The sequence below is a fragment of the Arvicanthis niloticus genome, chromosome 30 (assembly GCF_011762505.2).
Source record: "Arvicanthis niloticus isolate mArvNil1 chromosome 30, mArvNil1.pat.X, whole genome shotgun sequence".
Lineage (NCBI taxonomy): Eukaryota > Metazoa > Chordata > Mammalia > Rodentia > Muridae > Arvicanthis > Arvicanthis niloticus.
This window is the reverse complement of record NC_133438.1, coordinates 24,798,878-24,815,711: the sequence shown is the minus strand read 5'-3', so window position 1 is coordinate 24,815,711 and position 16,834 is coordinate 24,798,878. Positions and strand designations below refer to the sequence as shown.

At 39.6% G+C, this 16,834-nt stretch overlaps 1 protein-coding gene across 1 annotated transcript in view; it reads right to left on the bottom strand.

Moving 5' to 3' along the window:
• Positions 1-9,137: 9,137 nt before the first annotated feature.
• LOC143441056 (uncharacterized) overlaps positions 9,138-16,834 on the bottom strand; it is a 30,578-nt gene continuing 22,881 nt past the window's right edge. Inside the window, exons 3-6 of the mRNA XM_076928132.1 lie at positions 14,548-14,742; positions 11,758-11,884; positions 11,497-11,557; positions 9,138-10,357 (exon numbers count right to left, since the gene is read on the bottom strand). Of these exons, the coding sequence (XP_076784247.1) occupies positions 9,454-10,357; positions 11,497-11,557; positions 11,758-11,884; positions 14,548-14,607 (1,152 nt within the window). The 5' untranslated portion in view covers positions 14,608-14,742 and the 3' untranslated portion in view covers positions 9,138-9,453. The remainder of the gene's footprint in view (positions 10,358-11,496; positions 11,558-11,757; positions 11,885-14,547; positions 14,743-16,834) is intronic.

Genomic DNA, 16,834 nt, shown 5'->3' with positions numbered 1-16,834 from the left:
GCACACCTTCACTAGTGGAAAAGTGAAGAAAAAACACAGTTGTATTAGTACAGGTTCTGTAGATAAACATATCTAAAATTATAGAGAGAATGAATCTATGTACATAGAAAGTGGATTTAATAGAATGCTACAATAAAGGCTGTTGAACAAGGGAAATTAGAAAAACAAGGGCTGGTTGATTTCATACTGCAGGATATTACAGCTGATCTTCAGTGAATACCATAATTCTGAAGAATTAAGTACTTACTAATGCCAGTTTTAAAAGGCAAATAAACAAACAAATCACCTTTGTTTTGTAAAAAAGTAGGTCAAGTACAAAAAACAAAACACCGCCCTGTTCAATGTCCTTTATATATGTAGGTTGTCAAAAAAAAATCTATAACCCAGATTAAAGGTGGATCTGAACATCTCAAAAGATCAAGATTAATAAAGGGTTTCTCCCTTCAACAGTTGTAATTAAGAAATATGCCCCACAGCAAGCAGGGTTTGAGTTAAGGCTAGGGGATTAGACAGTCATGGTTAGGATTAGGATAAGGGTTTTTAGAATTAGGTTTAGGAGGTTAGGAAATTCAGAGGTGAGGGTTAGGATAGGGTTAGGCTCAGGGTTAAGGTTAAGGTGGCCACCATTATTCTTGATGGTCCCACTGTGTCAATATTATTCCTATTACACAAAGAAGAAATATCAGGCCTACAAGGTTTTCATTTTATATCTTAATGGTTTGTTTCATTCTTATTCTGATAACTTCTGTCTTACTTAGAGAAAGGTTTCTCAAAAGAACCTAAAAGTTTTTCTAGCCATTTGCCTCCAAAACTAGCATACTAACAAAGGAAGCAAAGACTTTGATATTCACAGAACCCCACAGATAATCAAAGATTAAGTTTCTGAGAGTCACAGAGCTTGCTGCCAGCAAAGAACATTTATGTTACCCTATCCTGTGTTTCACCATCAGTTATTTCTGCAGTTAATTTTCCTGTGAGATAAAATGTGCTTCAGTACTTTTCTGCTCTAGAGATGTCTGGTTTAATTTCTAACCAACCTAAAAATATATTTACTAAAGATTTCTATGTGAAGTTTTCAGTTGACAATAAAAATTTTTAAACAGGAATCCCAGACAAGCAATAGACACAAAGTCATGGCTTATAAGTTTTGAATTTTTATTAATTACATGTAGAATATACACATGAGACATGGTTTGTTATTCACATCATGTACTTAATAACAAATGAATTACAAGAAAATTAAACTTGTTAACTTGATCCTAGTTCATTTTGTTACTAATGAAAATAAACTTAAAAATTGATATGAAAGGACAAAAATATATTTAATTCATATATCTACACAGGTAGAATAAATATAAACTGATAATATGGGTCTGAATCTTTCCTTGCAATTGGTAACATGTATTAAAGAGTTTACTACTCCTAGACCAGAAGATTTTATTAATATTAGACATTCTCCTCATTCAAACAACACTAACACATCTATGTTTTTAAACTATGACATATACATATTTTAAATTTTATGCAGGCATAAACATGTTAATAATTTAAAAGATATTTATATCTAGTAAAACCTCTTTAAAAACATATGATCATACAAAGATAGGCAGATCCAGCACAGGGCTTATCTTATCTTCTAAATTAAACCACAACCATTTTCATACCTTCAGCTTTGTTGAATTAAAAGAATCACAACAGGGCTTTTTAAATGTTACCAAACCTCTATCAAAAAAATGACCTGACTGGCCAGTATTTGTACAAGTTAGAAGGAGAATAACTGTTTAGGTAATGTAAATTTGTCTCCAGATATACTGAATAAAGTATTTTTAATGTGACAGATTGCAGGATGTCTACAGTCTCATGAGAAATACTTTGTCAATTTTCTGTATGTAAAACCAATTATTTCACCATTATCCTAGGGTGAACTATGATAATTTTGAAATGCGGTGCCACTGAGAACTTAGAAAGAGGGGATATAAATTGCTTATTTCTCACCCCTGAATAAATATTCTCACAATAGATTGTGAATTTTTTGTTTAACCTACTGTATGCTATGAAATTAACATTTATAAAATGTTAGAATGATCTTAAATGTAAATGGCTTCAATAAAGGAGTTATATATAAATTAAGATGGAAATTTCTCAAATGAGAAGAAAAGAAAGCATACAAAGCCACTGGAAGTTCTGAAGGAATAAATGAGGTATTTAAGGCACTTAAATCATAAAAGTTTTGGGAAATACCTATGGGATTAAAGTATCTGTCTTTAGGTCAACATTTATGACAAACTGGCTGTAATCTAAGTTTTATTCTACCCTGTGTCCAGTCTACATTGAGGAGAGTCAAAATACAGGGATGATTCCCTCAGAGCTTCCAAGGGAAGTCACACTCAGCCCAAGCAAGGATATCAAGTAACATTCACTAAGAGGGAAAATAGTACAAAGAAAAGCTTGAATATACAGAGATTCTTCAGAAGATCCAGTGATGATCTAGACAAGAAATTTCAACAGACCTTAATGGAAGGTCAACAGAAGTTGATTTTGCTAAACGTGTAATCTTAAGCAGGCATATGTAAAGTATGATCACTTTCAGAATGCAGTGTGTCTCTTTCACAAGTGAAGGGACACAAGTCCTCAAAAATTTTGTTTGATCTTGTGAAATGTTATTTAGAAAATAAATACTCACTCTTGATTCTCTTTGTCATATATAAATGCATCTCAATATTCCAGATGAAAGAAAAGTCCATGGAATACTTCAGCATGGCAGGGTCTATATACAGCTGAGAAAAACTGAACAACCTTATTAAATACTGAGGTCAAATCTAAAATCTATATTTAGCAAATATAAAACACCATCTCATTATCAAAGAGAACTTCTCAATAATAGATTGTGTTCTTTGTTACACTAACCATGCATGCTCCCTGATTTAAATGATGGCAGGAGTTTCTACCATCAAATGCCCAGATTTATAGAATTATTCAGTATCCTATCTCACGCCCTTGAACTTCAACTGTCTTTTCTTATAATGCAGCAGATACATGTGCTTCATGTGCACAGGGAATCCAGAATGCAACTTGTGTGCTGAGTTGAAGCAGCGCTGTAAAAAGATATTTATTAACTAAGGACAGCCACCTGTGTTCAGGGACATTATCCAGACAAAGTCAAGCAGAGAAAAGGAATTCCTGCTGATAAAGGGAGCCCTACATTTTGAGCTGAATTCCACTGAAACTTGTGGCCTGCGACCTTCACACAGGTTTTCCAAAACCTTGATTCCTGAAACCATGGATCTTAGCTGTGAGAGAAACTGTACCAAATACTGGAAGCTGATTCAAAACACAGACAGCCTAGGACCCTGCCCAGCTCTCCAGGTGCCTGTCCCATAATTGGCTGTGTAAAGGTGTCTTCTAAAGGTCATTCTATTTTTCTATCAGTTCAGCACCTTTATGGTAACAAGGACTATGGTATTAATAGTAATTAATACCATTAGAATCCATGACAATTGGCCCACTGTCTCACTTCTCTGTTGTGAAATGAGTTCCTTGGTCAGAAGCAATACTGTGTGGAATGCCATTGTGGTGAATGAGGCACTCAGTGTGTCCATGGATCATGGATTTGGCAGAAGCAATATGTGCATGAAAGTCAAGATCATAAGCAGAATATGTATCTATTCCAGGAAGAAGAAAGCTTTGTCCTTTGCTCAAAAGAAATGATGCGATGTAGCCAACCTGCCACCAAGTCACTGGCTGGTCAACCCAGGATATAGTTCCATATCTAGGGCTCAGTGTTGGTCTCTACTGCTGGTAGATCTGGCACTCACCAGCAGATGTGGCCATGGCAGGCTTGCTGAGAGGACAACTCTACTGTTGTATCCATGAATAAATCCCACTGGGTCCACCATGGCCACTATGTTCATGGTCCCATTGGAAAATGACAGATATAGCTGAGGACACAGCTGACTTCCCACGGAATGGATCACCCTAACTACTTGGTTACTGAGTGTATGCTCAGCTGAACTTACCTTCTGATCGGCATTTACATGGGACACTATTGATTACTGATTATCATGACTATTGATCACTTTTGGTTATTGACTAGTATTGATTATTGCCATTGATTAGTATTGATTATTGATTAACATAATGATTAATTGTTCTTCCATCACTGTCATCCACCTGCCTCTGCCTCCCGAATGCTGGGATAAAAAGTATGCACCATCAGTTAGTGATCGTTATTGGTTATCAATTACTATTAATAATTATGGGTTACCATTTATTGATTATTGATCAGCATTGATTATTGATCAGTATTCCATCACCAACCTCCCTGTCTCTGCATCCGTATTGATAATTATTGATTACCATTTATTGATTATTGATTATAGATCAGCATTGATTATTGATCGTTATTCTATCACTGTCATCCCCCTGCCTCTGCCTCCCAAGTACTGGGATTAAAGGCGTGTGCCACCACTTCCCGGCTTCTTTGACCATTGTGAGAGATCTATCCACATACTTCTTCCTTTTATGTCTTTCTCAACAATATTCTAATCGTTCTGTTTCCAAGTCTCTGACAGTTAAGCCGTCCTACTGTTTATAGCTGATGATTCAATGAATGATCACACATTTCCAAACAAATACATGAGCATGACTACTGCATGAAGCTCTAAACTGTGGTGATTTCCCTTTACCGGTGTCTTTCAGGATAGTCCAAGAAGCATGTTTTCATTCCATTGCTATGAAGAGAAATCATGAACAAGGCAACTCCTATAAAAACAACAGTTTAATTGGGACTGGCTTACAGTTTCAGAGATTTAGTCCTTTTTCATCATAGCAGGAAGCATGGCAGGCACGCAAGAAAACATGATGCTGGTGAAGAAGCTGAGAGTTTTGCTTTTTGATCCAAAGGCAGCCAGTAAGAGACTGCCTGCCAGGGAGCTAATAGGAGGGCCCATTGTGCACTGGGTGGAACTTCAAAGCCTTCAGTGATGCAGTTGCTCCAAGGCCACATCTCATAATAACTTTCTTCCACTCCCTGAGCCAAGCATATTTATACTACCACATTCCACTGCCTGACCCCCATATGATTGTGCAAACACATGAGTTCATGGAGACCATATTTAAAAATAGCATAATACAAAATATGTGAGGTTTAAATTAAAAAGTCCCCATCATCTATAGAAGTCTCATAAATGTTAAAAGTCCAGAGTACAAAGTCTCTTCTGAGATCATTCCAATCATGTAACTGTAATCCCCTATACTTTGAAAAAAATAGCACATAATATCCATCCAAATTCACAGGATATAGGCCACCATTCCTAATCAACATTGTGAGGAAATACTGGGACAAAAGAAGACCAAAAACCAGCAAGGAAATCTCCAAACTCTGCATCTCCATGTCTGATGTCAAAGTGTTCTTCAGATCTCCAACTCCTTCCTGCTTTGCTCACTGCAGTACAATTCTTTCTCTTTGGCTGATTTTATTTCCTGAAAGTAGTTTTCCTGAGAAGGTACCGCACAGCTCTGGATCCTAAAACTCTTGGGGTCTCCAAAGTAACTTCAAAATTACAGCTTCTTGTTCCAGTATCTGGGATCCACAGATGATCTTCTGTGCTCCTCAAAACAAGCTGGGTCTCTCTCCAGCTCTTCCCTCTATAGGACACTAGGTTCTGCTTGACTCCACTCAACTGCTGCTGCTGTTCTTTCTGCTCATCCCATGGGACTGACATCTTCAATATGTTGGGTTCTTCAGTGACAAACAGTCTTCACTGCATTCCTCTCATGTTCCCTTCATGGTGCCAAGACTCAGCCGCACTGCACGAAACATCCATGCCTTAAAACCAGTGCCACCTGGGTGAGTCTTACACAGGACTGAGTCAAGCTGCACCACGAGGAACAACCTTGGCTACCTCTGGAATACAACTTTTTTTTCCTCTCAGAAAACCCTTACTAGAAGACTTTACCTCAGTGATGCTGGTTTCCTCTTCATCACCACTAATTTTTTAACTATAGCCAACCAGCATCAATTGTCTCAGTCATCCCTTCTATTGTTTCCTCTAAAAGCAGAGCCACATGGACAAAGCTCCTGAGTTCCTCTGCTTGCTGGGGCCCAAACATGGCCCCTTCTATTACTTCATCACCAGCTTTCTATATTCCAACAACTTCACTGCCTAAGCTCGGCTGTCCTTTGTCGTCTCCTGAACCGACCAGCAGACAGAAGACAACGGACACGGGATCTCCTTCCCAACATGGTTTATTCAGGAACCTTGAAGTATCTCGAAAGACCCCGAGCTCTAGCTCCCAGCCCTTAAATCTCTGTGTCCTCTCCAATCAGAACCTGCCACAAGTCATTCTTGATTGGTGCTGAGCACATACGTCACATGGCCTGATCTTACATAACGATGAACAAGCAGAATGCATGCGCAGTAAAGCTTAGCCTATGTGCCACCCAGGGTTCCTGAAATGGTGAACCAACATGCCAGGGGCGTCTGGCACCCAGTCAGGTGCCATCTTGAGTTCCGCTCCCTACAGTCCTTGAACATGCTTTGTAGATTAACCTTGAACTCAGATCTGCATGGCTTTGTTTCCTGAATGCTAGGTAACACATGTGTAACAGTTTGCCTGTACCTAAGCTTCTCTTTAACTAAAACTTGTTCTGTACCAAGATGACTTGAATCCCACATCTGCTTGATGCTCATCTCCTGGGATTTAAGGCTGTAACTCCATCACTGTACTTAAGTATTTTATTTTAGATCTTAAAATGAAAATCCAGAATAGTAATCACAGTTCATTCATAGTCAATTTCACACATACTGGTGACCCTTGCATCCACATGAAAACAATAACAAGGTTATAATAAAGCTTAACATGATACAGTTTTCCTTTGTACAACTGGAAATCCATAAGATTAGGTGGATGGAATCTTGCACTAATGTCACCATTCCTTTAATTCCATTTAATATCATTAATCACAGGATTTAGCTTCATTCAACTTCCTGGTGAGGCTTTTTTCTTTTGACCTAAAATATTATATTTTTTTCTTTCTAAGATTACTATGCTTACTCAAAACAATCATCACGAGACTAAACACAGGTCAAAGGTTTTGCTGGTGTAAGGTCCACCAGAAAAGGAGGAACTCCCTCCTCTCAAACTTCGGGAATTTATGGACACCCAATAACTCATAAGACACTGAACTTGATGATACAGCAAGAGGTATATTTCAATCAACGAGTTGAGGTCGCACTTCTAGCCTGACCTACACAGAGGCAAGCAATGAAGTATGACTCCAAATCAGAAAGGAGTAGAGTTTTTAAAGGGCAAAACTGCAACCCAGGGGAAATAAGGGGGAATCATGATTAAGTATCTATAGAAAGCACCTGTCCAGTGTTCAGCTTCTGTGACAGGTTCAAGAAATGGTCATGGGGAAATATCTTATACAAGCCTATCTTCTTTTAAGAATCAAGTCCCATTCCATTTATTTTGTGGTCAGTTCAGTTCCTGGAACCCAGAGAACCCAGAGTGCATGAACACACTGACCTGAACTCCTATCTCTGGACTCCTGGCTTCGAATCTTATCTAATTTTTCTTGTGGGTAGCCAATTTCCTGAGACCCAGAGCACAGAACAAGCCAATCTGCACTCTTGGCTCTATCTGTGGAAGGTTTAAAAAAATTTTTTAACTCTTTCACTGGCTTTACTGAGACCTCCTTTGTCAATGCCATGAACATCAACCTCTTTAGCTTATCTTCAAGGACACTCTACAGACAAGGGCAAAATGTAGCAACATTCTTTTGCAAAACAACATAAAAACTATACAGAAAGTTCAAATCACCCTCAGTACATATGTGTTTCATATTTCTACTAGGATGGCCCAGTAAGTTCCACTTAATGCATGTACAAACCCAAAGTCTAAAAATCTACATTGCTCCATAAAACAAAACAAAAAAACCCACAGTCAGGCCTATCATAGCAATACTTAAGTCTGGGGTACCAACTTCTGTCTTAGATAGAATTTCCATTGCTAAGAAGAGACATTGTAACCAAGGCAACTGTGTTAAAGGCAAATATTTAATTGGGCCTGGCTTGTAGTTTCAAGTGTTTAGTCCATTGCCATCATAGCAGGAAGAATGTCAGCATGCCGGCAGCCATGATACTGGAGAAGGAGCTGAGAGTTCTGCATCCTCATGGGAAGGCAGTCAGGAAGAGACTGTCCTTCAGCCAAGTAGTAAGAGGGTCTGTTTTGTACTAGCCTGAGCTCCAAAGATCACCACCATAGTAAGTCAATTCCTTCAAAAAGGTAACATCTCCTACAAGGCACATCTCTTAATATTGCCACTTCATAGGGTCAAATTTAGATCACCACAGTTTATTTCTACTATACTTTCTGGTATAGTAAGGCCCCTGTGAAGGGAGGACCTCACCCAAGCCTCGGGAATTTGCAGCCATCCAGTATCTCACAAAACACCGAAATTGATGTAATAGCAAGAAGTATATTTCAATCAGTATACTGAGGTCAACACCCATGACCTATGCAGGGGCAGTGGGGTCTGACCCCGGGGCTTTGGAGACAGAGAGAATTTAAAGGCAAAAACCACAACTCAGTGGGGAAAGCATAAATCAGGGGGAATGAAGGGGGATTATCATGATTAAGTATATATAGAAAGCACCTGTCCAGTGTTCAGCTTCTGTGACAGGTTCAAGAAACGGTCAGGGGGGAAATATCTCTTTCTTCTCTAAAGAATCAAACCCTATTTAATTTGTCTTTTGTTGAGTTCTGTTCCTGGTATCCAGGGTGCACGGGCACGAAACCCTATCTTGTGGCCAGTTCTGTTTCTGGTATCCAGGGTGCATGGGCACGCTGACCTGAATGCCCAGATCAAACCCTATCCAATCTATCTTGTCTTGTAGATAGCTAGTTTCCTAGGACCCAGGCAACAGAGCAAGCTGATCTGCACTCTTGACTCTATCTGTGGAGTTTTAAAATTTTTAACTCTTTCAGTATCTTTATAGAAGACTAAACTCTTTAGTAAGTAATCAATCTATCAAAGCCTTTGTGCATCACAGTAATCTTTGAGCACCTTCAATAATATCAAAAGTAATCTGTGAATGCAAATAATTTGTGTGATCTTACCCAACATACTGACATTGAGTTTCACAAGGTTATTTATTATGAGAAAAAAATGTGACAAGCATCAACAATCATTTCAAACTTTACAGAGATATGCACAGGCTTTACCACATTTGTTAAAGTTTCTCTAAAGCATGTGTTCCTTTAAGTGTTTGGAGAGTACAGTGACATGCAAAGGCTTTATCACATTGACTACATTCATAAAGTTTCACTCTGCACATTTTCTTTTGTGTATTCAGAGATGACTGTGTCCTGGAAAGGCTTCACCTCATTCATGACATTCAGTTTCTCTCCAGTATGTGTTCTTTTATGATATTGGGGACCACTCTGACATCAAAATGCTTTACCACATTGATTACATTCATGAGGTTTCTCTCCAGTATGTGTTCTTTTATGTCTTTGGAGATGACTAGGCCTTGCAAAGGTTTTACCACATTGATTACATTCATGAGGTTTCTCTCCAGTATGTGTTCTTTTATGATATTGGAGACTACTGTTATCTGAAAAGGCTTTACCACATTGATTACATTGATAAGGTTTCTCTCCAGTATGTGTTCTTTTATGGACTTGGAGATGACTGCGATGTGAAAAGGCTTTACCACATTGATTACACTCATAAGGTTTCTCTCCCGTATGTGTTCTTTTATGATATTGGAGACCACTGTGACGTGAAAAGTCTTTACCACATTGGCTACATTCATAAGGTTTCTCTCCAGTATGTGCCCTTTTATGGATTTGGAGATGAGACTGCTGTGAAAAGGCTTTACCACAGATATTACATTCATAAGGTTTCTCTCCAGTATGTGTCCTTTTATGGACTTGGAGAGAACTGTGACGTGAAAAGGCTTTACCACAGAGATTACATTCATAAGGTTTCTCTCCAGTATGTGTCCTTTTATGAACTTGGAAATGACTGCGATGTGAAAAGGCTTTACCACATTGATTACATTCATAAGGTTTCTCTCCCGTATGTGTTCTTTTATGATATCGGAGATACCAGTGACATGAAAACACTTTACCACATTGATTACATTCATAAGGTTTCTCTCCAGTATGTGTTCTTGTATGTCTTTGGAGATTACTGTGACATGAAAAGGTTTTACCACATTGACTACATTGATAAGGTTTCTCTCCAGTATGTATTCTTTTATGTCTTTGAAGATGACTGGATCTTGCAAAGGCTTTACCACATTGATTACACTTATAATGTTTCTCTCCAGTATGTGTTCTTTCATGCCTGCAACAATAATGGGCACATGTGAAAGCTTTACCACATTCATTACCCGAATCAATTCTTTTATCAATATGAATAAATTTTGCAGTTTGTCTAATAATAAAGAACACTCAGATCTTAACGTTTTATCACTTTGATGTTCATGGTTGTACTTGCTCACTGTGGGTTGCCTTACCTCTTTGAAAATACCTGTGATGGTAAGAGCATTTACTACATGGCTCACATTTATAACAGCCTTTTTCTATATGAGATTTCTATATGATATATTTTACATGTTTGAAGATATCAGGGCATTAAAACACTGATTGATTTCTTAGTTTTTCCTGTAGTGTGAATCACACCGCAGCAGCACTGTGAGCCAGGACAAACAGAAGAATTTCCAAACTTCTGGTACTTATAGAGATTTCTGCAGTGTGACTTGGGCTTTTCCCTGGTAATGTCAGAAAACCAGTTAATTGCAGACACCTATCATATTCAGAAAGTCTAACAAAGAATGCTACATATCTTCCCATTTTTTTTTTGGAGTAGGAAGAGGTATGTTACTTCTTTCAACATCCCTATGCTCACAATGTTTAATCCATTCTGACAATTGATATACTCATTAAAAGAAGGACGAGTGAAAGGTTTCCATATTGAATTCACACCATTTGACATTTTGTTCTTTGTAGACATGTGGTATATAGATTAAGGTTTCTCCACGACTTTCTTCACTCTCACTAACTGACCACTCAATAAACTTAGAAATGTCACTACAAGAATATGAGTTTCACCAAATTTACCGCGGACTATTTGCTTATTGGATGGCTCTGGATATATATTTATCACTATTCAATGTGCAACATCTAAATATTATGAGACTATTCAGATTGGTAGTTACACAGCAAAGCTCTAATGGAGCTACAAAACAATTAAAGGTATCTCTTAAGGCATTGTTTCCTTGTCTACTTCCTTAGAGGAATGCCTTACAAACATAAATCAGATAACTGACATTGAGGAACATGGCTTTGTGAGAATATTATAATCATAGCTATACTTAAAGGACTGATTTTTTTTTTTTACACATTTGCTTTTCTTTAGAGCTTCCAGAACACATTAAATTTTCCTCACAGGCATATTTGTATCAGCTTGTACATGAAAACTACCTTTTATGCCTTCTAGAACTTTGATGTTGTTCTTCAATATGATGAACTTCCCAACTGTAACCTAAAAAACAGTACCAGAAAATGAATAATATAGTATTGGAAATTAGGTAAATTTCAGGTTACTATGAATTTTGACAGCACTGAACATGATTTATTCAGCTTAATCTTCCTTGTTCTCAATTGAAATAACAGTGAATCATCAATACCCAAGAATCACTTGTTCCATTATTTTGAAAAGCAAAACAAAATTTCCAGTCTTACCTATAGCAGTGAGGTTCCAGTAGGTCTCCAGCATCACATCTTTGTAGAGATTCTTCTGGGAAGGATCCAGCAAATTCCACTCTTCTGCAGTGAAGTTCACATGCACATCATCGTAAGTCACCACATCCTAAAATATCACATATATGTGTACAACAGAAAGCATGATCGTGACATTACTGTAAATAAGTGGATACTTTCTAGACAATGTAATAATGTAATTCTGGTGCTTCCTCCACTTATTTCCTGAAACAGAAGTTATAATCTAATCATTCTGTCATTTTAGAAGGAAACTGAATTATAAGTTTCACCTGTGTTGCTTCTGATCCCTTTGAATAGGATATAGCCTTGCAACACAAATGGCAACTGAGAAGGATATGCAGGGGGAAACAGATCAACTGTTCTGAGCACACATCTGAAAAGCTGTATGAACAATTACTAACTACAAAAATGATGGCCAAGCTGTGTTTATGGTTGAATCTCACTCAGTTGTCCTCCAACAACTGTAGCAGGGGCTGTCCCTAAACCAGCTGTCTATCTGTGGAATCTTCTCCCTGAACTGGGCTGCCATGTCTGGCTTCAATGGAAAGGATGAACTTAACCCAGCAGAGACTCGATACACCATGGTGTGGAGATACCCAGGGGCCCACAGCTTCTCAAAAGAGAAACAGAGGATATTAGGGGGAGGGATTCTGTGTGGGCAGGAGACCTAAAATACGGATTTCACAAAATACATAGCCATTTCATTTACAACAGCTTTAAACTTGAAGAATCCAGATGTCTCTCAACCAAAATATAGATATAAAAATGTGCTTCATTTACAAATGAAACATTATTTAGCAAGCATTCCCTCTTGAGGATAACCCCCAAAGAAGTCAGTAAAAGAGGCAAACTCAGGCAAATTTTGCTATAAATCCAGACATCAAACAGTAACCCAGGAAAAAATTTCCACCCAAGAAAGACAAATGCGGAAATCATTACCTAAATCAATAATCACTTCAAACCCAGAGGCCTAGACACCAGCATAGGAATATAATAAATAACAGCCAGAAAAATAAGTCACCAAAAGTGTCAACCTATCTTACTTATCACAGCAGGTCCTGAGAAGTGAAAACATGCAACAGATATGGTGCAAAAGAGGTTGTTTGGGGGCAGGGAGATGAGTGAGAACTTGGGGAAGGGATAGAGGCAAAGAAGAGGACCTGCAGACAGGCATACAGACAGGGAGCAGAGAGAGACCTGAGAGTAAACAAAGAGAATAGAAAGTGGTCATGTGCCAAGAACAGGGACAGGGAATAAACAGAGCTGTGTAGCTGGTGGTCCGTGTATATAAAGCACACCTGACAATAGCAGCAGGTGATGGAGGCAGGGAATGACTTAAGTAGTTGCTAAGTCCCTGACAGCAGGCCATTGAAATTACCTTTGCATTGACAGCTACAGAGGCAAGGTTCACCCAAGGAACAGGAAAGAGGACTCTCAGACATTAAAGATGAATAAAACAAGATGGATACATCAGTCAAAAATAAATGGAGATACTAAAAGTTTCTTAGCAATAAAAAACCAGATTTTCTTCAACATATAAGAAAGGAAAACTACAGATGACTGGAATAGAGGAAAAAGAATATCAGCCCAAAGGTCTAGAAAATATTTTCAATGAAATCATAAAAAAAATTTCCTAAACAAAGAAGATGCCTGTTAATGTACAAGAAGCATCCAAAACACCCAACAGATTCGAGGGGAAAAAAGTTCCTTTACCACATAATCAAACACTAAATGTAAAAAATAAAGCAACATAAAGAACTGCAATGGAAAAATATTAACAAAAAGTAAACAAAACAAAAACAAGTAATGTATGAAAGCAGGTCTGTTAGATTTATGCCTGTCTTCTTAAAAACAGGTTTTGTTTTGTTTATTTGTTTGTTTGTTTTTGAGACAGGGTTTCTCTGTGTAGCTCTGGCTGTCCTGAAACTCACTCTGTAGACCAGGCTGGCCTTGAACTCAGAAATCTGCCTGCCTCTGCCACCCAAGTGCTAGGATTAAAGGCGTGTGTCACCACTGCCCAGCTATACCTGTCTTCTTAATGTATTCTATAAAAGACAAAAGGGTTTGGACACATGTGCTGCAGAGTCAGAGAAACCAACCATGTTTCTACAGGAAAGCAACTGGTCCAAATGTTTTGGACAGATTCAGAATCAGCCATGACAGTGACATTACTCAGAGGTCACCTCCTGATCTAACACGTGAGGAGCATCACCAGGGACCTCACAGGTGGTCACACCTGGCTGATGCTTCTCATGCAGCTCCAGAGAGGACCCAGCACCCCAGCTCCCACTGCTCAGCCGCCTACCCCTACCCATTGTGCGCAGTGATCCTGTGCTCACCATGACTCAATTTCAGAGCTTCCCTGAGGTATCCACACAGCACCCACAGCAGAGCTCAGAACAGGGCACAGGTGACCATTCAAGCCTGCACAGGCACAACAAACTTGCAGAATGTCACTCAGAAGAACCCGCCTCCTTGTCTGATTGGCAGGTGTGCCTGGAAGCCTCAATTGGCCAGTGAGTCTTACCACTCCTCAAGGTTAAAGTGTGTTTCCGGTCCAGGCCAGACCTTTTCCAGAGCTCAGGAGTGGTTTTCACTCCATTAGCTTTTGTTTCTGTCTTCAAAGAGGAATCTCACCTCACCCAGCCCTGGGGGAGAACCCAGCATTCCAGCTCTGGCTGTTCAGCTGCCTGCTCCTCCCCTCTGAGAGCAATGATCCTGCACCTACCAGATCATGACTCCAGACCTTACCTGAATTTTCCTCACAGCACATGCCTTCTTCTTCCTGTTATCAAGGTGAACAGCTTCCATAGCTCAGTACTCAAGGTGCAGTGGTGTTGAGGCCTAGGTTGGCCCACTTTGGGTAGCCAAAAATGTTGAGGCCCTCTCCACTCCAAGCTTGGTGGCCACTGTTTCCCGGCCCAAGCTGCCGCTCCAGTCTGTGGTCTGCGGGTCAGGTTTCAGCAAGAGAGAGAGAGTGAGGACTCGAAGAATGGAGACCAGACAGAGTGTGATTCAATCCCGTTTATTCTTCAGTCTCTCTTCCTAGTCCAAGTTCCAAGTCTTGAGTTTCTAGTTCCTAGTTCCTAGTTGTACTCCTGTTGTTCTCTTCCGAGTGTCTAATGTCTACTCCTACTCCTAGTGTCTGAATCTCTGTTACTCCAAATTGTTCTCTATAGAGCCAAGTGTCTTCTACCTAATGTCAAGTAATCTGTTGCTTTCTCTGTCTCCTCTAGCCTTTTAAATGTCTCACTTCTAAGCCACGACTTTTGGTCACGCCTTTATGTCATGCCCTTAGGTCTGTTCTCTAAATCTGATCTCTAAGTCTCACTCTTAAGTCACACACCTTTAATCTTACACACCTTTAATCTCACACACCTTTAATCTCACACACCCAAGGAAAGTCCTGGGTATCTAAAGCAAGATGTTATCAGAGTGTGCTCAGCTGTTGTAGGCTGATGTAATCCAAGTCTCATGTCAGGGTATATGGCTCAAGATGGCTGCAAAGCTGATAGCCACTTTCTGCTAAAACTCAGCTCCCAACACAGTGGAGGTATCAATCTGACCCACAAGTGGAAAGATGTCCTGGTTATTTCTTAGGATTCTGTCTAAACTCCACCCCAGTTACCTGGCAACGGCCAGGTGTGCTCGTCCACACAGTTACCTGGCAACAGCCAAGTAGGCCTGACCCCCTGTAAAGGTGGCTGCTTGCCCCTTCCTCTCTTTTGATCTCTTGCCCTTTTGTTCTTTCTTTCTCTTGCCCTCTTAGGCTCTTCCCTTCCCCCTTCTCTCTGCACATGCTCATGCCCGGCCTCTACTTCTCTACTCTCTGCCTCTCTCTGCTTTTCTCTGCCTCTACTACCCTCTTAACTCCCCTCCCTATGTCCTGAATAAACTATATTCTATACTATACTGTCTTGTGGCAGTTGCTCCTGGAGAAGAGCTGTCTCAACATGAGGCATGGTCCCTCCAGGGGAAGAAATATCTCAGCAGGAGGCATGAGGCATGAGGCATGAGCTTGCTGAGATATCCCCTTCCCCCACACTTCCCCTCACACCAAGAGAACATATTCCACCTGTCTTTAAAGAGAGGTGGCTATGGTGAGGAGGATACCTGGCTGTCACCAGGTAATTGTGAGGTAGAGTTTTAGACAGAATGCTAACACCATTAACATTAAAGAAGGGTTTTAGAAAACAAGCTTCATGCTGGGCTCAGGGTAATTAAATCTCTGGTTCATCAGATGATAGGTATCAATCAACCCTGGAGAAAATCCAGAATCATAAGGGAAACACAGTTGAGCACTACTGTTAGCCAGCACATCTTCATCAGTGGCAAAGTAAAGAAAAACCACAGTTGGATTAGTACATGTTCTGTAGATAAACATAGCTCAAATCATAGAGACAATGAATCTTAGTATACAGAAAGTCTACTTGGTAGAAAGCCACAATAAAGGCTGTTAGACAAGGTAAATTAGAAAAAGAAGGATTGGTTATTTTCTTTTTTTTTCTTTTTTTTTTTTTTTTTTTTTTTTTTCGAGACAGGGTTTCTTTGTGTAGTCCTGGCTGTCCTGGAACTCACTCTGTAGACCAAGCTGGCCTCAAACTCAGAAATCCACCTGCCTCTGCCTCCCAAGTGCTGGGATTAAAGGCGTGCGCCACCACTGCCTGGCATGGATTGGTTATTTTCATGTTGCAGGATATTACAGCTGATATTCAGTGTATATGGGATTCTGAAGAGATAAGTGATGTAGAGTGAAAAATTATAAAGACCATTTTATGAAATATATACAAGCTTTTTCTTTACCCTAGACCTGAGCAAAAGAATGCAGGTTCCAGAAGGCAAAACTGAATGTAAGATTTCAGGCCCTCAAGCCTCAGGGAAAAGAACCCACCTTGGGTGGGGAAGGCCCAAAGCAGGAAGACACATTCCTGACCACAAAGAAAGATGCAAATCATCTGGGTGGTTCCAAGAACTTACTAACTTTCCACTGTTCTTGGTTACCCCTCTCTCCCCTTGAGGTTTTCCCAGCATTACAGCC